This window comes from Eubalaena glacialis, chromosome 17, assembly GCF_028564815.1.
Source record: "Eubalaena glacialis isolate mEubGla1 chromosome 17, mEubGla1.1.hap2.+ XY, whole genome shotgun sequence".
Taxonomy (NCBI): domain Eukaryota; kingdom Metazoa; phylum Chordata; class Mammalia; order Artiodactyla; family Balaenidae; genus Eubalaena; species Eubalaena glacialis.
Window position 1 is genome coordinate 46,930,325 of NC_083732.1, and position 25,669 is coordinate 46,955,993.

The 25,669-nt window shown below is 35.5% G+C and overlaps 2 protein-coding genes across 2 annotated transcripts in view; one reads left to right on the forward strand and one right to left on the reverse strand.

The window, feature by feature from the left end:
- Positions 1-6,251: 6,251 nt before the first annotated feature.
- Positions 6,252-25,669, reverse strand: part of VIRMA (vir like m6A methyltransferase associated) — a 59,979-nt gene continuing 40,561 nt past the window's right edge. The window contains exons 17-24 of the mRNA XM_061171714.1: positions 22,751-22,883; positions 12,858-13,010; positions 11,924-12,084; positions 11,163-11,259; positions 9,328-9,494; positions 8,541-8,872; positions 7,497-7,640; positions 6,252-6,505 (exon numbers count right to left, since the gene is read on the reverse strand). Coding sequence (XP_061027697.1) covers positions 6,351-6,505; positions 7,497-7,640; positions 8,541-8,872; positions 9,328-9,494; positions 11,163-11,259; positions 11,924-12,084; positions 12,858-13,010; positions 22,751-22,883 — 1,342 coding nt within the window. The 3' untranslated portion in view covers positions 6,252-6,350. The remainder of the gene's footprint in view (positions 6,506-7,496; positions 7,641-8,540; positions 8,873-9,327; positions 9,495-11,162; positions 11,260-11,923; positions 12,085-12,857; positions 13,011-22,750; positions 22,884-25,669) is intronic.
- On the forward strand, positions 20,670-21,325 carry LOC133077130 (nascent polypeptide-associated complex subunit alpha-like). Its single transcript, XM_061171815.1, has one exon. The coding sequence runs from the start codon at positions 20,678-20,680 to the stop codon at positions 21,323-21,325; it is 648 nt and encodes a 215-aa protein (XP_061027798.1). The 5' UTR covers positions 20,670-20,677.

Sequence of the window (25,669 nt, forward strand, 5' to 3'; positions counted from 1 at the left end):
TCGTACAATTTTATGCCATCATGGCCTAATATAATTCTAGAGGTATTGGAGTGTCTTAGAAATATCTTTTCTATTTGATCCTTCCATTTCCATCACCACTATCTTAGCTGAGGACATTACTTTTCATCTAGGTCACTGGATCCAAACCTGGCTGATGAATCTCCTGAGAAGTTTTTAAAAATAGATTTGTAGCCCCTGGAAGTTGGATATTTTTTAACTTTTTATTCTATATTGGAGTATAGTTGATTAACAATGTTGTGTTAGTTTCAAGTGTACAGCAAAGTGATTCAGTTATACATATACATGTATCTATTCTTTTTCAAAATCTTTTCCCATTTAGGTTGTTATGTAATATTGAGCAGAGTTCCCTGTGTTATACAGTAAGCTTTGTTGGTTATCCATTTTAAATACAGCAGTGCGTACATATCAATCCCAAACTCCCTAACAATTCCTACCCCCCCCACCCCTGTAAGCATAAGTTCATTCTCTAAGTCTCTCTTTCTGTTTTGTAAGTAAGTTCATTTGTATCATTTCTTTTTTGCATATAAGCCATATCATATGATACTGCTCTTTCTCTGACTTACTTCACTCAGTATCACAATCTCTAGGGCCCATCCATGTTGCTGAAAATGGCGTTATTTCATTCTTTAATGGCTGAGTAATATTCCACTGTATATATGTACCACATCTTCTTTACCCATTCCTCTGTCTGGAACCTGAATTTTTAATGACCTCCCCAGATGATTCCTAAATTTGAAATCCATTGATATACAAACTTTGGGGGGCATCAAACTTTAGCACAATCGCTTGCAGGACTTGTCAAAGCACACACTGCTAGGCCCCACCTCCAGTTTCTTACGTCTGGGGTGGTGCTTAAGAATATGCACATCTAATATAGTCCCAGCTGATGCTGGGCTGCTGGGCTGAGAACCATTCTTTGAGGATCACTGATTTATCAACAGATCTTTGCTGTAATTGCTTAATTGCTCTTCCTGACTCAGACTCTTCCCTCTCTAATCTGTCCTCCCTGCTGCACCAGAGGAAGAGTCTTTCTAAAGCAGATGATTACGAGTTAATTTATGGAAAACACCTTTTATAGTGACTGGCTAGTAGTAGATCTTCATAAAAATGTACCAAATTTAAAAATGTCATTCAAGCCTCAGGGCCATGTGACTGTCAGTGCTGGGCTCCAAGTATCCTGCTGTGGAACTGCAGGGCAGAGAAACAGAAGGAAAATGACTTAGTTTGAGTCTTAGATCTGCCCTCACTGGGTGGATTACCTTGGCCAAGTCACCAAGACATACCAGAATGTTTTTATGTCACATATCCATTCATTAATCCATCCATCCATCCATCATCCATCCAATATTTAAAGAGTGACTACTACCTACCAAGTTCTGTTTTAGGTACTGAGGATACCCTGATGAAAGAGACAATGTTCCTCCTCTCACAGAGCTTACTGTCTAGCACAGAAGATATGATATATATGCAAGTAAACTAAAAGGTAATTTCACACACACAAAAAAAAAAAAAAAAAAAAAGTCATTCAAATTAACAACAACCAAACTTTAGTTACTCCCTATGGCTTATATAGCAAATAATAAGACCTTTAATAATTTTCATAATTTAGGCCTAATCTCCAAGTACACCTTCCCTCCATTTCCTCTACTCCCACCCCTGCATTCTACACTGGCCAAAGTAGACTACTCACTGTTCTCTGCATTTTCATACCGTCTACAACCTTTTATATTTTAAAGTATAAATACTATATTTTAAAAATACTACCGCATGCCCCAAAGTATCCTGGAAATTCTTATAAAGTAGACTATTTTCACTTACAATCTATGTCTATAAGACCATTATAAAATAGTGCCCCCAAACTAAAAATCTCCCTTTAAAAAACACATCTAAATTGTCTGGTAGAGCTATAAATTAGTATAATTCTACTAACTTACATGTTATTTCTCAAGCAGGCACTAATTCCAATGACTTCAGAAATAATTTATCAAGTACGTCATATATGGTATACATTTTTCCAGGCAAACATTTGAACCAATATTGCTCTACATATTTTTTTAAAAATCAAATATAGACTTTAATCTCCAAAATTCAGTGAGGTAGGCATAGCAGAGAGATTTGGCTCCAAAGTACTTCTCTACAGTATCATGTCCTATCACAAACTTACTCGGTAAATTTTACCATCTCAAATGAAAATAAGTTTTTATAGTAATCAAGTTCCAATTTCTAAAACTGATCTTATCTTTGGGCTGGAACCCTCTGGCCACATTTTGCCCTGCACATTTGCTTGGCTCATATAATGTTTTAAATTATTTAATTTCAATTGCCATACTTGAAAACTGATTACACATCAACAATCCAGATTTTTGGCTTCTTTTTAAGAGTCGAAAGCACATCCATTAGGATGGATATTATTAAAATAAACAAAAAGAAAGTAAGTGTTGGTGAGGATGTGGAGAAATTAGAATTCTTGTTGGTAGAAATGCAAAATGGTGCAGGCACTATGGAAAACAGTATGGCAATTCCTAAAAAACTTATAAAAGGAACTACCACATGATCCAGCATTCCTGTTTCTGTGTATGTTCCCAAAAGAATTCAAAGTAGGGTCTTGAGCAGATATTTGTATATCCATGCTCATAACAGCACTATTCATAATAGCCAAAAAGTAGAAGCAACTCAAATGTCTATTGACAGATGAACGAACAAAATGTGGTATATACATACAATGGAATATTATTCAGCCTCATAAGGAAGGAAATTTTGACATATGTTACAGAATAGATGAATCTTGAGGACATCATGCTAAATGAAATAAGCCAGTGACAAAAAGGCAAATGCCACTTAAATGAGTTATGTAGTCAAAATCAGAGACAGAAAGTAGAATGGTGGGTGCCAGTGACTGGAGGAAGAGGGGATGGGGAAGTTGTTGCTTAATGGGTATAGTTTCAGATGTGCAAGATGAAAAAGTTCTTGAGGTTGGTTGCACAACAATGTAAATATACTAAACACTACTGAACTGTAGACTAAAAAATGGTTAAGATGGTAAATGTTGTGTTTTTTTAACCACAAATAAAATTTTTTTAATTTTAAAACTTAAAACAGTAAAAACAAATTTTTTTAGAAGATGCATCAGCATTGTATCTGTCAGTTTTCCAACGTATCAATCAGCTGAAGCAGAAGAGTAGTTTAACACTGTAAGCCCTCTCCAGGGCCACCAGCTCCAACTCTCCAAGTTTTCTCCCTCATACCAAGGCCAAAGTGTCAACGGCCAACTCTTCCGCGGTTTTCACTGCCTATTCTCTCATTTCTGTTACTTTCAAGGCCATTGCTAGTACTTGAGTTTGCATCCTTTTCTCTGGCTCATGAATTTACAGAATGTTTATAAGATCTTGCTCATTACTTCCCAACCTGTCCTTTGAATTTAAAAATACAAATCACATGCACATTTTTTTCCATCCTAACTAGCCTTTATACAAAAACCATTTCAAAGATGTTATTTATGGTCTAACAATATAATTATAATGTCAAGTCTTTTCTTTTTTTCCTTTGGTTATTTAAAATATACACTTACTTTAAAAACTCCACAATAAAATCAGTTTGAAATGTACTAGTTGGATTAGTCAAGAACTCCAAGTTGTTCCGTATTCATACACTCACCTATTTACTTTTTAAAAAAACTTGTTTACATGATTGTTTTCTCTATTAGATATGAGCTTCTTGAGGGCAGAAATTGCATCTTATTCACCCTTATATTCCCAAGGCTGTACTACGGTATACGGAACACGATACTTAGAAGACTTACTCTCGTTCCCACATTCTCTGTTTTTGCAATTTTTTTTCACTAAGCAATAAAACTAAATTGGACCTGGTACTGCTTCACACACCCTGATTATTACCATTGCTCTTAAATGAAGCACAGCAATATTTCAGAGCATTTTTTTCTTTGGGACTTCCCTGGTGGCGCAGGGGTTAAGAGTCCGTCTGCCAATGCAGGGTACACGGGTTCAATCCCTAGTCCGGGAAGATCCCACATGCCGCGGAGCAACTAAGCCCGTGCGCCACAACTACTGAGCCTGCGCTCTAGAGCCCGCGTGCCGCAACTGCTGTAGCCCGTGTGCCTAGAGCCCATGCTCCGCAACGAGAAGCCACCGCAATGAGAAGCCCACGCACCGCAACAAAGACTAGCCCCCACTCAACGCAACTAGAGAAAGCCCGCGCACAGCAAGGAAGACCCAACACAGCCAAAAATTAAATAAATAAATAAATAAATAATCATTAAAAAAAAAAATACAGATCATTCTATCAACTCCTTGTGTTATAGATTAAATAAAGTTTTATTCGCAAAGGTATTCTGAGTTTTACATTAATTTCTAAACACCACTTAAAACTTTTCCTGAAATCTCTTGCGTAAAAAAGTTTTGCAAATAATACATATACCTATTCTACCAAAGTACTCATGAAACTGATGTTTATTTTTGAAGGTGCGTGGTCTTACATGCACATCTAAATGCATACGACAGCAACCACCCCCCAGTACCTATCTGGCTCACTTCTGAAATGACTAAAACAGACTGGCAGGTCTTTGGAACTCCATTTCCATAGAATAAATTAATCTGATCTCTAATACCATTCAACCTAAAAAGTAGCTTCTTAGCTCTCCATGATGCAAAGGAGAACTAAAGAATTAGGAGCTAGCCAACCTAGTTTTAAATCCTGTTTCTATCACTTTTGAGTAAAGCTCCTCAACTTTCTCCATCTGTGAAGTTAGGATAATACCTCCTTTGCTGGACTGAGTGATATATGCCTGGTATTAATTTGCTTCTACATTAATAATTTATTACTTTGGCTGGCCTGAATTACTGGGTACTAACCTAACAAACAAGCAGAAACGGCTCTCTGATATTTCTGAGTTTATATTCAACCTAAAGCTTAAAAAAGAAACATATCTATATATGGCCATATATTCTTATTAAGAAATATAATTATTTAAACAATTATTTTTACATATATTGTGTCAGACATTAAGGACAAACTTCAAATTCTATCTAATGTGAAAAATGCGTATTTAGAGAAAATGAGCATATTAGTTTCAGGATTAAAAGGGGTTTAGGTTACCTTGGGTTTTTGAGGCCATTAGTTATGAAAAGATTTCCATTACCTTTCACTTAAATACCAGAATCTTTAGGACTGAGCTTTTCTTCAAGGTTTTCCTAGCAAACAAACTTTCTATTCACTCACAAACAGTTCGACAAAACAGCATTACAAAGGGATGGAATGAGACTCATATACTCCTTTGTTGTTTAAGAGAACTCTATATTTTATGCCAGATTATATAGGCTCAGTGTGTTAAGATATCTCTTGGGGAAAACACGACTATTTTCTCAAAGTATAAACTTCATTTCTGTATATAAAGTACAGATTTTATTAGATGTTTCTGATTTCCAAAATAACAGTATTAGGATATGCCTCATTTTAGGCTTTAAAAAACTGCATAATAAAATAGTGTAAGTAGGTATAAAGCTAAAACACAAAGCACGTATGTATTTCTTTCTAGCATAAAGGAGAAGAGTGTCATGTTTCTTTCTGAACAGCTAAAAGGTTCCCAAAATTGTGCACTAGGTCACCCTAGTAAATTAACACAAGTGCCACATGACATTTTAAATTTTTGAGGAGAACACATCTGTTGGACACAACACAAAATGCTAGCTCGAGGTAGTTTACATTTTCAGTATTAGATAGCATTATATTCCTTCCCATGGCAGTGTATCTTTGCAAAACTGGATTTTCAGCAGTTGAAGCAAGTACTATGCAAAAAGCATAGTGGAACAGGAATACTGGCAGTGTTCAAGCTGATTCCAAGGTTTGAGAAGTTGTGCAGCAACACCATTACTTGTTAAATTCTTATTAAGTTGTTTGGACCTAATTGCTTAATAAATGGAATCATTAGGCATTTCTTTTGGCCTAGGTGTATTGTGAAAAGACTATTGAAACAGTAAAGGGCAACATGAGCTGAGAAAGTATTGGGGACATCTGTGGTATACGCAAGAAATACACTAAAACAAAAACGTTATTTCACTGTTCATTTTCTACCTAAGAGATTTTCTAAATAGTCATATAAGAAGGGGAAAAAATATATACAAACATACAAAGTTTCGATTTTTATTGAAATCTTGTGTTAGGTATCAAACAAAATTTGCTTTCTTCAGATAAAAATATTCTCTCAGATGTATCCAGATAACTGCTAAGTCTAAATTGGTCCTCCAATGTCTTGTTTTATTTTTACTGTCCTCATGAAATGTTCATATACACTCAGGATGTTCCCAAAAAAATTTTTATCGTGTAAAGGACCGTACATGACGACCTCTACCACTGCCTCCACTAACAAACTTTCCTCTTGAGCCTCCACTGCCGCTATTTGCACTTGCCCAGGAAGGCCCCAGTCCCCCACGACCTCTGGAAGCACGGTCACGAGGACTTGGGCGATAGCCTATAAAAGAAAAGAATATAATTTTCAGTTGCAACATCCTTTCCTTTCCCATTACATAAATACTAATCTATACCACCGAGCTCAAACCAAGACAGGGATTACTGTTTGCTCCTTTAAAACCCAAGTGCAAGTTCTGTGAATGTGCTGAAGACCACTGAGTTGTCCACTTTAAATAGGTAAATTGTCTAAACATAAGAATTACGGCTCAAATAAAGCTGTTATTTTAAAAATGTCCATTTGGGACTTCCCTGGTAGTCCAATGGTTAAGAATCCGCGCTTTCATTGCAGGGGCACAGGTTTGATCCCTGGTAGGGGAACTAAGATCCCGCATGGTGAGTGGTGCAGCCAAAAAAACAAAAAATGTGCATTTGAAACCAAAAGCTACATCTGACCAGAATTTTGGACTTGACATAGGAATGTTTTAGGGGGGGAAAAAAGGTTATATGCTTACATACACAAGACAATACTGTAAACAAAAACAGAATACAGTTGACCCTTGAACAACTCAAGGGTTAATCCAAGTATAATTTATAGCTGGCCCTCATATCCAGAGGTTCCTCTGCAACCTCGATTTCAACCAACCATGGATCCTATTTATTGTTAAAAATATCCCCATATAAGTGGACAACCCTTGCAGTTCACACCTTCATTGTTCAAGAGTCAACTTGTATACTCTATGAAGACATCTTGGTTTACTTTGGTCAAAAAGGTACCTTAAGGAAGGATTTTCCTTCTTTATTGAACTATAAAAAAACAGCACATCAACATGGAACTACTCATTATACACACACAGTTCAGAATCTAAAATTCTGAGTATTTATACAGAAGATGTACACTGGGCACTCACTCACAGAAATAAAATTAAATTGACTTTAGAATTATATGCCTACATTCTAAAATATTCTCTCCCAGAATGAGAATATATGACATTCAACAATCTGAAAAGGATTCACCTCCCTCTCTCTCAGAAGTATCAAGTAAGAACGTGTACCTGTAGAACTAAGTGGTCGTAATGGTGGAAGAGGGCCCCTGTTAAAATTGCTCTGGCCTCCACGACTTTCATTGTAAGTTCCTCGAGGAGTATTCTGAGCACTCCAACTGGAGCCTCTTGTTCCCTCCCGACGACTGTAGTTTCCTAAACATAGGCAACATGATCAAAATCTACTTTTTCCACAACTTCAACTGGATTAAGGAAGATATTACATGTTTTTCTTAATTTTCAAAAGCAACGGAAGAGAAACTATGAAATTTTGTACATGGAATAAAGGTAGAGTGGCAGCATCGTATGTAGTCAGAAGCAGAGGCTCTGGAGCCAGACTGCCAGGGTTCAAATACTGGTTCTGCCACTTATATTTTTTGTGTCCTGGTCAGGTAACTGACAAGTTTTCTCTTCTATTAAGTGGGGCTACTAAAAGAACCAATCTCATGGGGTTGATAAGAGTATTACATGCAAAGTGCTTAAAACAGTTCCTAACAAAGTTGTGTGTTTATTATTAATGTAAACACCTATTCTCTTTTGCTCCCACCCTCTTAACTCAGAAGCATGAAAACATGTCATCAATCCACTAGTAAAATATAATTTCTGTTAAGTTTATATTTTAGAACTCAGATTCTAAAATCTTGAAAAATTTAAAACAGATTAAATATAACATTAGGAAGCAAGTAGATAAGAGAATCAATGGTGAACTACACAGAACAATCCTAAGGGAACTGTTGATAAATACAACTGTGAAAATAATGTATGGAGTATGGATATTATTCAGAAAGGATAAACACAATTCTCAATGTAAAAAGGAAAATAATTAGCCAATACTTCTTTTAAAATCATCACTAAATATGCAATTAATCAAAAGTTAAATTAAAAAATGATTTTTTCCTATACAATAAAGGACTTTGCAAATAGTACCATTGGCCTAGAGCCAGATTAACTCTAGTAACAGAAAAATACTTTATCTGAATTGCTTCTATTCAAATCACGTCTATTCAATATTCTAATATTAGAATAATTCATTAGAAAACATACGTAATTCATTACCTTTTGAAGCAGGTGGTGTAAAAAACCTATTCTGACTGTGAAAAGCACCCCGTCCTCCCCGATTGCCTGAAAATCCACCCCGAGAAGAAATCTTCTGAGATACTTTGAGTGGCCGTTTTGGTGGGGGTATTCCATCTTGAGGGACCACTTCTTTACTTTCGGCTGCAACAAAGTCATCCACGTGCATAGATGGTGGTCTGCTTGTGTTCTGTTTTCTCTGACGAAAAATATCATGGGGTCGTATACCCTGTCCAAATCCTCCTCTGCCCCTTCCTCTTGGTGGTGGCACAACATGAGCTCGTTTGGCAGGTTCAATGTATTCAGATTTTCCACTATGAAAACAAAAATACTGCATGAAAACTCTCTCCTTTACACATTTCCAATGAAAATATAAGGCAATCTTTGCAATACTGAAAACTACATTATCAATTATTTCTTATCCCAATTTTGTTAAATTTGCAAATATCTCTATGACTTTCCAGGGAAATACAACAAAACTAGCTAAGAATGGTACTCACATTTTATTGATATGACTAACAATTTTTTTAAATAATCCAGTTTGCTCTTTTTCAAAGCTTCTGAACTCTCATTAAGTACAACAATATAATAAGTATACCAGGTATGTCCTGGCAAAATTACTATCTTTTAAAAAATTCAAAACAATATTCATGACTCAAGTATTATGTCAGCTTCCTTTCTCCTTTAATAGTCATGTGTCTATGAAAACACATTAAAATAAATAAGCTTACTCGACCCCAACCAAGATCTTTATTAAAAGAAATTTTACCTTGAAGTTATAAAGGTCTCATTCTTGTGCTTCCCAAGTTTGAACCCTTTAGTAGTCTTGGTTCTTCCTGGAGATGATGGTTCCGACAAAAACGAGCGCTCTAATTCCGAGTGCAAGTCAAAGTCACTACAACATTTTTCAGAGAGCTCAATCAAGTCAACCTTTACCTGCAGTCATAAAAATGAAACAAAATGAAAGATATATCTTAAATGTAACTGTTAATGTGACATTACACTTTAAATGTACTATTTATATATCATTTGATTACAGGGATTCTTATCTCCTATAAACTATATTTGAGTCTCATAATAAATAAATTATAGGTCCTTCATCATTTCAATAAGCAACACCATTGGTAGTTTTTTAAAAAATACCTTAGGAATTCAGCTGCTTTCACTTGGGGGTGGGGTGGGTAGCACTCCTCCTCACAGAAGGGCTATTAGTCTGGGAGACCTCTGCTGCCTGACAAGGATCTCAGCATTTCTCTATATAAAGTAACAATGGAGTATCTCCAGAACTTTTCCAAAATAATCTGAAAATAACATACTCCAAAAGCCTTGTATAGTCACTACATATTATAAAAGGATTCTGTGCCACAGATCTCCTAGTTCTATGAATTTAATGAGGTTCCAACCTAAGTCAACTTTCAGAAGAATGAAAATTATGTTTAAGTTTTATTCAAATTAATCAAACCTAAAAGACCAAAAATTTCCCTAAACCACATAAGGTCATAACCATCATCTCAAGACAGCTGTGAATCAACATAGTTAGAACACAAATATTTTCAACCTGTGATGCCAAATATGGTGGCCACTAATTACGAGTGCCTACTTAAATTTAAATTAATTAAATCAAAATAAAATTCAGTTCCTTAGTCATACTAGCAACATTTATTTCATTGCTCAAAAGTCACATGGGGCTAGTGGCTAACTGGACAGGGCAGATTACAGAACATTTCTCTCACTACAGTTCTAAAGAATCACTGAACAACTTACACTAAAGAAAAAAACTTGTTTAATGCAATTTTAATTCAATTGCATGTGATATTTTAAAGAAGGAAAAGGAGTCCTCAATACACCAAATACACCTTAAATGTGAAGCAAATCATTCTTTTAGCTTTATTGTACATAATGAATACTAGCATTTTTTGGACCAGGAAATATCCAAATATATTTCTTTCTTTGAGTATCCACTCTTCTTCTGGAGTACCCTTCCTCTTGATTTACAAATAAATCTGACGTTATCGAAAAAATATATATTTTTTTAAATCAAGAAAAAACAATATATGGTACAAGAAGATGTGACTGAAATCATCCTCCCTATGAGAATCATTAAACAGACTGCATTAAAATCTTTAACTACACTTTTACCTATTCAGTATTACGTTAAAGAATGTCAATTTGGATTCATACTATATTATTTTAACAAATATATTTTTTACATTTCCCCAAATTAAGAGCAGATACCACAACAGAGCAGATTCCTCCCCTTAAACCCAAATATAGGAATTAATTATAATTTTGTGGGATACTGTTCTATACCTTACAAATATAAGAAACCAAAGTGCTTCAGAGTACTTATGCAAAAATGTGATTTTCCACTCATTCTCAAATATACAGATCACTAACTAGAAAGAGGCAAAACAGGTAGCATAAAAAAACGAAGAGTCCTGGACACCATTAAGTGGGCAACTGACATAAAAATAATGCAGTACTAGTCCTGAGACAGACTTTTAACAGCCATATAATATGTAATCTATTTTAGTCCTAACAATATGCAAAGAAACAAAAAATCAGAATTTTTTTCTAAATATTTAGTAATAAAATTACTTATACCAAATCCAGATCTGTATCAATCTCTTCAGCCTGAAATGGAGTGAACCACATAGATTTCAACTGATCATCCATGACATCAGCTAGCACATATGCAGTTCTAGAATAGAGAAAGTATTTGTTAAAAAGCAGAATTCCAAAATTAAATATTTTAGCTTAACTTCTAAGTAAAACATGTGAACAGCACAATTAAAAATATTACCCTCTAAAAGTATTAGTAAGATTAGCACTTAAAAAGACTCCTTCGAGAAGCTATTTAAGAATTAAGTATCCTTAAAAACCAGTAACTTGGAAATTAATCCTGTTGTGACAAATTTTGATCTTTCAATAAAATAAAACAGAGCCCTGGCTCTATTCCCAAAAAGCCAAGTTTATAACACTGTACCAATGTGTAATTTTTCTAAATTTAGAGAATAATTCCATCATACTAAATATTCATTCTGCTCTAAAAGGACAGTGCTCCAAAGATCAAGAGGCATATCCTCTAGACCAGGGATCAGTAAACTATGACCCCCATTCTGCCAGCCTGTTTTTGTACAGCCTGCAAGCTAGGAATGGTTTGCACATTTTTAAAGCTTTTTTAAAAAAACAAAAGAAACAAGCAAAAAGCTATAGAAGTATATGCAACAGAGACTGAATGTGGCCTGCAAAGTCTAGATTTTTTATTATCTAGCCCTTAGAGAAAAATAAGTTGCTGGCCCTCTCTAGATACCAGCCATTAAATATACAATATCTATTCAACCACAAAACATTGCTTGTTTTACCTATTGTTAAACAGATTCTGGAGAGATTCTGGAGCTGAAAGTACTGGTTCTACATCCTGGTCACCAAGAGGTAAAGGATCACCTGATGACTCCAGCATCTGCTTAAGTCCAACCACATTGTCCAACAAAGAATCCAGATTGTCATCATCTTTTGAATGCTCCTAGATACAAACAAAAGCAGAATAAGAAGGTGCAGGTAAAACCTGAACATTTATGCCCATCATCTACTGACTCTTTAGTAGAAAAGGTGGTATTATTTCACTACTAAGAAATTTGGAACACCATCAAGAAATTATCAACTTAACATTAAACATATTAAAATAAAACAAACACCAAAAACGATTGTTGTTATTTCTAAAGAGTGGTAGCAGGGGGCACCCTGCATTCAAACAATAGATAATTCAAAAAGTACTGCCTTCATGTACTCCTTAAAATTCATAATAGTATGGGGACTTCCCTGGTGGCACAGTGGTTAAGAATCCTCCTGCCAATGCAAGGAACACGGATTCAATCCCTGGTCCGGGAAGATCCCACATGCCGCGGAGCAACTAAGCCCACGCGCCACAACTACTGAGCCCATGCGCCGCAACTACTGAAGCCCGCGTGCCTAGAGCCCGTGCTCCCCAACAAGTGAAACCACCACAATGAGAAGCCCGCGCACCACAACGAAGAGTAGCCCCCGCTCGCCGCAACTAGAGAAAGCCCGCGCACAGCAACGAAGACCCAATGCAGCCAAAAATAAAACATAACAAAATTTTTTTTTTAATTCATAATAGTATGGAAGACTTCACTCCAAATTATTAATTCAGAGTATAAATACTCAACTGAGAGTTTACTATTTTAAAAAGTCACTAAGAAAACTTGTACAAGTCAAACTGAGAAGAAAATATGTCTTGGGAATGAGCTCTTCTTATTTTTTGTTTTGTTTTTTTACCAAAACAAGCTTCTCTAGTTCAAGGAACAAATTTTCTGGACTTTCTTCTTTGCTTTGTAGAAGCTGTTTTAACTCTGCAGCATTAATACTCATCGTCCGTGATGGATGAGCTCCCTCTACTTCCATGAGACCACTATCATCTCCACAACATCCCTGTAAATGTCACACACAAGTTAAATTTGAGAGCAGAGAAATTTGCAAAATGCTTCCAAACTTACTCAGATATTTAAGACTGCTGCAATCTTCCCCTCAATGTTTTGTTTTTACATCAGTATGAATGGCTAGTTTTAAGAATCAGTCAGCTCAAGGCTGAAACAAGTTTTCTTTGAGTTAAGACTCACAAAATAAATAGGTAAACACTTGTATTCAAATTACTGGCACCAAGATTTCTCAACAAAAATATCCAATGACAAATACACTGGCACTTGCAGGAAACTTAATACATTAATTGAGACTCAAGTTAATAAAATGCCTGCTATAACAGAGAACTAATGGAAGCTGAATTTGTTTTTCTGGAGATAAGGCAAACAACTAAAGAAAACAGTAACTATCATATTTAAGACTATGTGCAGTCATACAGAAAGTTAACATTTTCTGCTTTAAAAAGTATGCCACATAATAAAATGAATATGGGAATGGTGAAAAAAATTCACCAGGCAAAACAAATCTCAGTTCATGACAATAAATCCATCCATATTGTCACATATGAAAGAACACTTTAGTTTCAAATCTTCAGAACACAGCCCTGTTTTAAATGGCTCAACATGAATATTGGTCCTACCAATACAGATGTAAGAGTCAGTATTTTTAAATTAACAGTAACAATTAAAACTTGTTTGTAGCTCCTACCATTTGTCCTATAACTGGACACATTTTGGTGAAAACTAAATGAAAATTATTCTTCACAGGTTCCCACTCAAACTGATACTGTGCTTGAAGCACACTTGTTCCTTTCAGAAAACACTAGACTGAGGAAGTCATTTACATTGTACTAAGGAAGAGGACATACAGTTTTAATAAGAAATTCAATAAACCATTATGTCTACAAGGGTTTTAACTGCTCTGTTTGGAGGTAGCAATGACGACTAGGTTGACGATGGTCTACTTCATGTTTTATTTTTTAAAAATTAAGTTAAATGAGTTAAAAGCAATCAAGATGCACTAACAGACTGTGAAGAGTTATCTTTAAAGGAACTGTCCCCTACATGTTGTTAAAATGTATGAATTACAGACCAAATTTATTTTATAGAAATAAGTATATTAACCAGAATACAAATTATCAAGGCATCTATCTGACTTCTTTCCTCACTCTTAGTTATTCATACCACTTTAACCAGAGGTGGGAAGTTCAGTTTAGCTGAATCAGAAAGCATTATAATGATTATTATTTTTAAAGGTCAGGGAAAACAGAAGAAAATAATCAGTTTTTTAAAGGAGAGGGGAAAAACTATAAACTAATTAAAATATTTGGAATGATGTAAAATTTTCATCTCTCTCTACTACCTTGCTTTTTCATTATTATAAACAGAAAACAGTTTTAAACAACATAAAATGCATTTTAAATTCTAATCTACCTACTTGTTATTAAAAGTAGTCTTAGAAAATCTAAGGTCAAATTTAGCACAATTTGATGTTTTCTATATATACATTACTGTGAGAAGTAATAAAAGAATTTTTAAGGAGATTTTTTAAGCTACAAAGTAATTTCAGAAAAATGAAAATTCTATCAAATTTGTTTGTGATACCATTTCAAATCTCCTTAATCATTTGTCAAATGCTTCAACTACTAAACCATACAAGACACTGTACAATTACACTGGGAAAAAGCTAGTAAGACATGGTCTCTGACCTAAGTGACCTAACAGTCAGATAGTGGAGTAGGAAATGGTAAATAGGCATATAAATGATCTATAAAAAGAAATCATTCAATAACATGCTGTGAAGTGTACAGAAAGAAAAGTAATATCAAAAGGCTTCACAAATTGGGATGCATTAAAATAGGCACTACAAATAGGCACTATAAATAGGCACTATAAATAGGCATACTTTGACCAGGGAGGGAGGGAGGGAGGGAGGAAGAGAGGGAGAGGGACAGGGAGAGGGAGAGGGACAGGGAGAGGGAGGGGGGCGGGGAGGGGGGGGAGAGAGAGAGAGAGAGAGAGAGAGAGAGAGAGAGAGAGGGAGAGAGAGAGAGTGAGAGAGAGAGAGAGAACAACAAACTAAGAGAAGCATGGCCAAGGAGATACATATAGTAGATGAGACTTACGGACGATGGCTCCCAATAAGGGAGAAGTGTTTGCAAAGGTAGCTTTTTGGCCATACAGTGAATAGTCTTGAATGCCATGCTAAAAAGTTTGGAATTTATTCTACAGATATGAAAAGGTATTGTAGGGTACAGTGATATGATCTGATGTCTGCTTTAGGAAGTTATGAACTCACACAGAACTATTCAGAATGTACCAAAGAAGTAAATGTTTAGAAGGAAACTGGAGAGAAGGCTGATACAGTACTCTGCAAGAAAATATCAATAAACAGCTAAGAGTTATACAAAAACTGAATATAAATTCTGGAGTGGAAAAGTACAATGAATGAAACAAAAAATTCACTAGAGGGACTTCCCTGGCAGTTCAGTGGTTAAGACTTTGCCTTCCAATGCAGGGGGTGTGGGTTCGATCCCTGGTTAGGGAGCTAAGATCCCACATGCCTCTTGGCCAAACAACCAAAACATAAAACGAAGCATTATTGTAACAAATTCAATAAAGACTTGAAAAATGGTCCACATCAAAAAAAAAATATTTTTTAAAAAATACATTCATTCATTCATTTGCTTATTTATTTGTTTATTTGGCTGTGTTGAGATCTTTAGCTGCAGCATGCAAACTCTTAGTTGCAGCATGTGGAATCTAGTTCCCTGACTAGGGATAAGACTCTGGCCCCCTGCACTGGGAGCACGGGGTCTTAGCCACTGGACCACCAGGGATGTGCCTTCCCCAAAAAAAATCTTAAAAAAAAAAAAAAAATACACTAGAGGGGCTCAACAGCAGATTTGAGCTGGCAAAAAAAAAAAAGAATCAGCAAACTTGAATAGGGTCAACTAAGATTATCCATTTTAAGGAACAGAAAAAAAAAAGAATGAAGAACAAGCATAGCCTCAGAGACTTATGAGGTACCATCAACAGCACCAACACACACATAATAAAGAGTCTCAGAAGAAGAAGAAAGAAAGAGTCAGAAAAAAATATCAAAAGAAATAATGACTGAAAACTACCCAAATATGATGAAAACATTACACTTTCAAGAGGATCAACAAACTCCAAGTAGAATGAACTCAAAGAGATCCACTCTTAGACACATCATAATCAAACTGTCAAAAGCCAAAAAAAAAAAGAGAGAATCTTGAAAGCAGTAAGAGAGAGGTGACTCAACTAATAAAATATTAACAACTGATTTATTGTCAGAAACCATGGAAGGCAGAATGCAGTAGGAAAACATATTCAAAGTGCTGAAAGAAAAACACTATCAACAAAGAATTCTATAACTGACAAAACTATCCTTCAAAAATGAGGGAGAAATAAAGACATTCTCAATTCTTTTTTTTAAGTGAGAGAGAATCTGTCACTAGCAAACCTACTCTACAAAAAATACTAAAGGGAGTCCTGCTCGGTGACATGAAAGGACATTAGACAGTAACCTGAACCCACATGAAAAAACAGTGTGTCAGTAAAGGCTAGGTAAAAGGCAGTATAAACATATTTTTGTTTGTAACTCTTTTCTTCGCCTATCTGAATTAAAAGACAACAGAATAAAGCAATAATAATAAAACTGTGAAGATGGGCTCACAATGTATAAAAATGTAATTAGTATGATAACAGCACAAGGGAAGGGAACAAAGCTGTACTGTAGCAGTTTTTGTATACTACTGAAATTATGTTGGGATTAATCAGAAAGAGACTATTAAATTAAGGTGTTAAATGTAGTATCCAGGGCAACCACTAAGAAAATAACTTTTTTAAAAAAGGTAAAAGAGACAAAAAGGAAATTAAAACAGCACAGTAGAAAACATCTGTTTAAAGCAAAAAAAAAAAAAAAAGGAGATAAAGAAAAACAAAAAGATATGTAGGAAGTAAAGAGCAAAACAGCAGACATAAATCCTACCTATCAATAATTAAACATAAATGGTTTGACTATACCAATCAAAAGGGAAAAATTGGCAGAATGTAAAAAAACAAAACAAAACATGATCCAACTATGCTGTCTATAAGAGACACACTTTAGATTATAAAATACAAATAGGCTGTATGTAAAAGGGCATTAAAAAATATACCATACAAACAATAACCAAAATAAAGCTAGAGTGGCTATACCAATAATACAAAATAAATGTTTAGACGAAAGCTATTACTAGAGACAAAGAAGGACATTTTATAACAACAAAAGGGTTGATCCATCAGGAAGATATAACAATTATGAACATATATGCACCTGACAATAGAGCCCGGAGATACATAAAACAAAAACTGACAGAAGTAAAAGGAGAAAGAGACAATTCAACAATAGTTGGAGACTTCAGTATCTCACTTTCAGCAGTGGATAGAACAACTAGACAGAAAAGCAACAAGGAAACAGAAGGCTTTAACAACTATAAACCAATACTCCTAACAGACCTGTATAGAACATTCCTCCAAATGGCAGCAGAAGACACCTTCCTCTCAACTGCACATGAGACATTCTCCAGGATAGAAAATACCCCTAGGTTGTAAAAGTAGCCTCAATAAATTTAAATGGATTGAAATCATACAAAGTATGGTCTTTGGCCACAACGGAATAAAACCAGAAGTCAATTACAGAAGGAAATTTGGGAAATTCACAATTATGTGGAAATTAAACACACTCCTAAATAACCAAGGGGCCAAAGAAGAAGAAAAATTAGAAAATATTTGGAGATGAACAAAACCAAAAACATGACATACCAAAGGCAGTGCACAGAGGGAAATTTATAGCTGTAAATACTTATATTAATAATGAAGAAAGATCTCAAATCAATAACCTAACCTTCCAAGTTAAGAAACTAGCAAAAGAAGAGTAAACTAACCCCAAAGCAAGTAAAAGGAAGGAAACAATAAAGATTAAAGCAGAAATAAATAAAATAGAGACTAGAAAATAGAAGAAAATCAAAGAAATCAAAATGTGGTTATTTAGAAAGATCAACAAAACTGACAAACCTTCAGCTAGACTAACAAAAGGGGAGAAAAAAGGAGAGAAGACTTAAATTATTAAAATCAAGAATGAAAAAAGTGCCATCATTAACAACCTTACAGACATAAAAAAATTTTATAAGGAAATATTATAAACATTTGTGTACCATCAAGTTAGTAATGTAGTTGAATGAAGAGAAACAAATTCTTAAAAAGACACAAACTACTGAAACTGACTCAAGAAGATACAGAAATTCTGAACAGATTTATAAGTAAAGCTATTTAATTAGTATCAAAAACACTTTCCACAAAGAAAAGCTCAGGTGGCTTTATTGATGAATTCTACCAAATGTTTAAAGAATTAACAACAGGGCTTCCCTGGTGGCGCAGTGGTTGAGAGTCTGCCTGCTAATGCAGGGGACACGGGTTCGAGCCCTGGTCTGGGAAGATCCCACATGCCGCGGAGCAACTAGGCCCATGAGCCACAACTACTGAGCCTGCGCGTCTGGAGCCTGTGCTCCGCAACAAGAGAGGCTGCGATAGTGAGAGGCCCGCACACCACGATGAAGAGTGGCCCCCGCTTGCCGCAACTAGAGAAAGCCCTCGCACAGAAACGAAGACCCAACACAGCCAAAAATAAATAAATAAATTAATTAATTAAAAAAATTTAAAAAAGAATTAACAATCCTTCAAAAACTTCCAAAAAATAAAAGAGGAGAGAATACTTCCTATCTCACTCTATGAGGCCAAAGATATCACAAGAAAGCTACATACCGATATCCCTATTGAATATAGACCCCAAATTCCTCAATAAAGTAAAGCAAACTGAATCTAGCAACATATCAAAAAGACAGTACACAACAAACAAGTGGTATTTATTCCAGCAATACAAGGTCAGTTCAACATGTAAAAAGCAATCAATGTAAAATATAATACAGAGAAAAACAACATGATCATTTATTTCAATAGACACAGAGAAAGTATTTAACAATATCCAACACCGTTTCATGATAAAAACACTCAGTGAACTAGGAATAGAAGGGAATTTCTTTGACCTGATAAAGGATATCTATGAGTAACCATAGTTAACATCGTATTTAATGGTGAAAGATTGAAAGCCTTCCCCCTAAGATTAGGAACAAGACAAAGAGGTCAACTCTTGCTACTTTTATTCAACATGCAATGGAGGTTCTTGCTACGACAATAAAGCAAGAAAAAGAAATAAAAGGTATCCAAATTGGAAAGGAAGAAGTTAGACTATCTCTATTTGTAGATGACATCCTTGTATTTAGAAAAGTCTAAGGAAACCACTAAAAACACTTTCAGAACTAATAAACAAGTTCAGCAAGGTTTCAGGACACAATATCAATATATGGAAATCAATTGCATTTCTAAACACTAGCAAAGAACATACAGAAATGAAATTAAGGAACAATTCCATTTACAAGAGCATTTTTTAAATTCCCAATTTAATTAGAGGCATAAACTTAACAAAAGAGGTACAAGACTTATACATTGAAAATTACAAAACATCATAGAAATATAGACAACCTAAATAATGGAAAGCCATGCCATGTTCATGAATATGAAAACTTAATAGTACTAAGACAGTTATATTTCCAAAATTGACCTACAGACTCAATACAATCCCTATCAAAATCCCAGCAGTCTTTTTGCAGAAATTGACATAGAGACGGAAAAGGAGATTAGTGGTTGCCAGGAGCTAGGGGAAAGAAGGAATGGAGAGTTTCTGTTAATGGGCACACAGAGCTTCTTTGTGGAGTTATGAAAACGTTCTGAAATTAGATAGTGGTGATGGTTGCACAATTCTATGAGTATACTAAAAACCACCAAATTGTTTAAAAGGGTGAATTTTATGGGATGTTATGAAAATGTTATGCAAAAAGGAGCAAAAAGGAGAAACCAAGGTAACAGCAGTGAAATACAACATAAGGAATGAAGTATGAAAGGTTTTGTGAATGAAACTGACAAGAATGAGCAGCTGCTGAAGATGGTGAACAAAAGTGGGAAAGTTAGCCAGTGTTCATGGTTTCTAACTTGAAGGTCAGGAAAGATCAATGGTATAAAAGCAGGGCACATGAAAGATGAACCAAGTTTACGGGGAAAGGTAACAAATTTGATTTTTGATATTCAGAGATTCTATCCACTAGAAAGCAAGGGTAGACAGGAGAGGGAAACACAGAAGAGGGAAAAGGAATCACGCAGGTTATTAAAAGGGGTAAGATCTACCTCATAGATAGAAATGAAGTGATACAGGGATACATTTTCCTCTGATTAAGGAAGAACACAACAGAGCAGAAAGAACAGGGAAAGAATCTAAGGGAGAGGGAAAGAATTTAGAAATTAAACAGGGTGGCATTGATCTTCTCAATGAAGGAAGTAAGAAAAGCAAATGCATTGATGAGGGATGAATAAAAGCATTAATTAGCAGTCCTGAGGGCCCAGAAGAACCTGGACAGCATGAATGAACACTGGTTAGTGGTTTCTGATTAGAAACTGTTTAACTGATGACATGTTTAAGAAAACTGTCCTGCAACAGGCATGGGTCACGCTCTCACTGGCTCTCTTTCTGCCACCATCTTGGTTCCACGTTCCCCGCACAAAATGCCTGGTGAAGCCACAGAAACCGTCCCTGCTACAGAGCAGGAGTTGCCACAGTCCCAGGGTGAGACAGGGTCTCGAACAATATCTGATAGTGATGAATCAGTACCAGAGCTTGAGGAACAGGATGCTACACAGGCAACCACACAACAAGCCCAGCTGGCAGCAGCAGCTGAAATCAATGACGAACCAGTCAGTAAAGCAAAACAGAGCCAGAGTGAAAAGAAGGCACAGAAGGATATGTCCAAACTGAACCTTCGACAGGTTACAGGGGTTACTAGAGTCACTATCCAGAAATCTAAGAATATCCTTTTTGTCATCACAAAACCAGAAGTATACAAGAGCCCAGCTTCAGATACCTACATAGTTTTGGGGGAAGCCAAGATCAAGGATTTACCTCAGCAAGCACAGTTAGCAGCTGCTGAGAAATTCAAAGTTCAAGGTGAAGCTGTCTCAAACATTCAAGAAAACACACAGACTCCAACTGTACAAGAGGAGAGTGAAGAGGAAGAGACTGATGAAACAGGTGCGGAAGTTAAGGACACAGAATTGGTCATGTCACAAGCAAATGTGTCAAGAGCAAAGGCAGTCCGAGCCCTGAAGAACAACAGTAATGATACTGTAAATGCTATTACGAAATTAACAATGTAACCATCTGAAAACAGGGCCTTTTTTTGGGGTTTCAAAAGAGTAACTGCAGCTGGGTTGGAAATCTGTACTGTTTTTATCATTAATAAAGTTATGGCTTCTTGTTGGATTAAAAAAAAAGAAAAAGAAAAAAATAATCTGTCAAACTGATTTATTAACAACATGTCACTTAGCATCTGGTAAAACTAATAAGTGGTCTTCCATCAAGTAAGCCACTAAAATCTCTTCAAAGTAGCTACAGTCCTACTGTTAAGTATACCAATCTTTCAGAATCAAAGCATCTGGTAAATTTAATCACTTTAATAAACTACATATGACACAGAACAAACAATAATTTGCCAATAAAATTGGCACAACAATAACTACAAACACAACAGGCAGCCAAGAAGGGCTTACTGGAGGAAATATTCTCAATATAAATTGTATGCCTAAGAGAAATATACTAAAGAGTAAATTTAATTTTTTCTTATGAAATCATCACATACATTTATTTTGGTAATACTGTACTAAACAGGTCCTCTATAACTTTCTAAACAGAAATCTTAATTATGAGCTGCATTTCTTAAATCAATGTTGACAGAATATCAAACCCATAGGATGTTAACAGCCACACACATACACATACACATATACACACAGACGCACAAGTATTCTGCAGGCAATACATTTGGACAAAACTGGATTAAACTGCAGTAAAGCAAGTTTCTATTCATCCAGGGCCTTTTAGAGCTTTTAATATACTACTGTGCAGTTGAGCTCCATCTGGGGAGACATTTCCAAACTTATTTGACACTTTTTAAAGGCAGGCCTATTAAGTGGCTTCTAGAATTGTGTCCACAATATATACCACAATTCTGATAAATACTAATGAGAGAAATTTTTAATTAGATTTTAACAATAAGATTTTAAAGCTGGGGAAATCATCTTTAATTCGTATCTATGATGGATCCAAAATACTCCAGTATAATAAACTTTACATTCACCCCAAAAATCACAACATCCAAAACAGAGCCAGTAAATGTACAATTAAGTGACATTAAGTAAATACTTGATTAACAGACTGATAAAACTTGACTATTCTGAGTGACCCTAGCAAGGTAACTCAATGTAAAGAATTAGGTAAAAAAATAAATGCACTTATAGGTAGTATTTTTCACTCTTTTAAGAAAATGCAAATCATAGAGTATTCACAAATTAATAATGATGCCTAATAAATTAGAGTTCAATAAATTCTACTCTTAAACATCTACTTTTTTGATAAATCAAAACCCCGTACTTATAGTGGGGTGAGGACATAGAAAAAAACAGTACTGTTAGTTCCAAGTTCCAAAAAACGTTATTCCAAGATATTTTTGAACCCAAGCGATTTTTTTAACATATGTAAAAGTTTATAAATATAAGAAATACCAAATACATATATATACTTACCATTGTATCAGAATTAAGAATTTGTCTCATAAATTCCAAAAATGAAGATGCAAGTTCACCTGTGTCTTTACTAAATGTGCTGACCACTCGTTTCAGTAAACTATGCAGAGCATTACTGTTTTTCCTTAAAGCACTGTAAATAAAGAAAATAGGCAATTTCTTAAAATTTGAGCATATAAATCTAGTATAAGAAATGAACTATCTCGGGACTTTCCTGGTGGCGCAGTGGTTAAGAATCCACCTGCCAGTGCAGGGAACGCGGGTTCGAGCCCTGGTCTGGGAAGATCCCACATGCCGTCGAGCAGCTGAGCCCATGTGCCACAACTACTGAGTCTGCGCTCTAGAGCCCGCGAGCCACAACTACTGAGCCCGTGTGCCACAACTACTGAAGCCCGCACACCTAGAGCCCATGCTCCGCAACAAGAGAAGCCACCACAATGAGAAGCTCGTGCACTGCAACAGAGTAGCCACCATTTGCCGCAACTAGAGAAAGTCCGCGCACAGCAACAAAGACCCAACGCAGCCAAAAATAAACAATAAATAAATTAATTAATTTTTAAAAAATGAACTATATCAGTTCAGACAGCCTAAAATTTAGTAAAATTAAAATTTTACATTTCAAGAATGTAAAAAAGTACTTTGGTGTATCTGTCACACAAACCATTTAACAAAGCATTTTTTATAGTTGATATCTCCTTTTAAAGAAGATAAACTTCAAAAGTACTGAAAGAAAAAATTTCCCCCCAATAATAAAGCTATAAAACTTAGCAAAATAAACTTGCAGGTTCCCTTTTTTACACTTTTTATAACCTGAGGATTTCTCTAACGTGAGGTTATAGCTGTCTGAAAAGCCTGACCAGAAAACCTAACTTATGTAACTACAAAGAATAATTATCTTTATGACATTGTAATCTGACAGAAAGAAATCAAGGGTACAGAGTAGGCGTCAGCAAACTTTCTATGTAAAGAGCCTGATGATAAATATTCTAGGCTTTACGGGGTTATACACAACTCAATCTGTTTCTCTCTACACAAAACATCAGTCTCAGTCACAACTACTCAACTGCTGATGTAGTGGGAAAGCAGCTGCAGACAACACATAAATACTGGCTATGTTCCAAGAAAGGCTGGATTTGGCCTGTGGCCCACAATTTACCAACCCCTGATATAAAGAGATTTCAGCATAAGAAACAATCATGATATGTATTCAAAATCATGACAATATACAGTCCTGCTAAAATTATCCTATGCATTTACCCAGTTCATAGTTGATCAAAAGAAAATTTCAAGACTTGGGTAAAGCAATACAAAAGAGAGAAAGAAGACTCGTGGTCTTGAGAACTTTATAAAATAATGAAATGGACAAGGCACAACGAACAGGAATGAGATTAAATACAGAGATAATACAATTAATGGAAAAAGCAAAGGTTCAAAATTGGACTACACCAATTACTAGCCTCTACTTATAACCTTAAGAAAGTGAACCTTACTTAGACGGTCTATCAAAAAGTGGGGTCCACTACACACCTTTTAGAATGTCTACAATAAAAAAAAAAAAAACTAGCAATACCAAAATCTGGCATTTTGTTGGTCAACTTGCAGAGAAGTTGTCTATAAAAGGGTAGCACACTGGACTGCTGGGGTGATAGAGATAGCTCTGCATGGAAATGAGATGCTAGACACACGACTCTACACATTTGTCAAAATCCACAGAACCATGTATCATAAAACATGGGTGAGGTTACAAAGAAAGGGGGAAAGCTAGAATCAACCTTGTGATATTGTATTAGAATCAAAGTATCTGTACGGACTCATTTTAAAAAATACATACATACAGGGACTTCCCTGGTGGTCCAGTGGCTAAGATTCCATGCTCCCAATGCAGGGGGCCCAGGTTCGATCCCTGGTCAGGGAACTAGATCCCACCCACTGCAACTAAGAGTTCACATGCCGCAACTAAAGACCCCGAATCCCACAACTAGACTCCACATGCCTCAACTAAAAGATTCCACATGCCGCAACTAAAGATGCTGCAACTAAGACCCAGCGCAGGCAGGCAGGCAGGCAGGCAGAAAGATAGACAGACAGACAGATAGACAGACAGATAGATAGATAGATAAATGGAAAGATAGTTTTTAAAAGTACACACATAAAATAAGTAGATGAAAAAATAAACGTAGATTTGTGTATACGCATGATTTAGGACACATATATATTTCCCAGCTCTAGCCAATGAGAAGAACCAAAATCAGTAACATAAGTTGAACAACAAAATAAAATAATAATAGTGTTCAATTATTATACAAGAAAAAAAAGTCCACGAATCCTTATTGATATACCCAAATAAGTAAATAAATGAGGGAAAAGTGATGAATTCTTTCTTACAGAAGGACAATTAAATGAGAAAGGAATGAGAAAAATAGGAAATCACTATTAGAACACCACAGTAATAACTGCCACATGCCAAGATTCACTGATGGATAGTAAAATGAGTGGACGAAAGTTTTAAGTAGAAATAGGACATTTACATAGTCTCAAAGTATATTCTTCAAAATGTTTAGTACTTAAAAATGGAAAATTAGTTAAGTTTGCTGTGCAGAATCCTGGCAGACAGCACCTCAGTCAAGTGACCGAGGTTAATATCGTCACTAATACATGATGTATTTCCTGATATGATGTACTCAGAAAGGTACATTGCCTCTGTAGTATCCTTCTCAATAAAGCATAATCTCAATCTAATTATGAGAAAACATCAGACAAAACTAAATTGAGGGACATTCTACAAGTGCTCTCCAAAAATGTCAAGGTCATGAAAAATGAGGATACAGGAGACAAAGGATACATTAAAACTAAAAGCAATGTAGGATCCTATCTTGGATCCTAAAACAGAAAAAGAACATTACTAGAAAAACTGGTAAA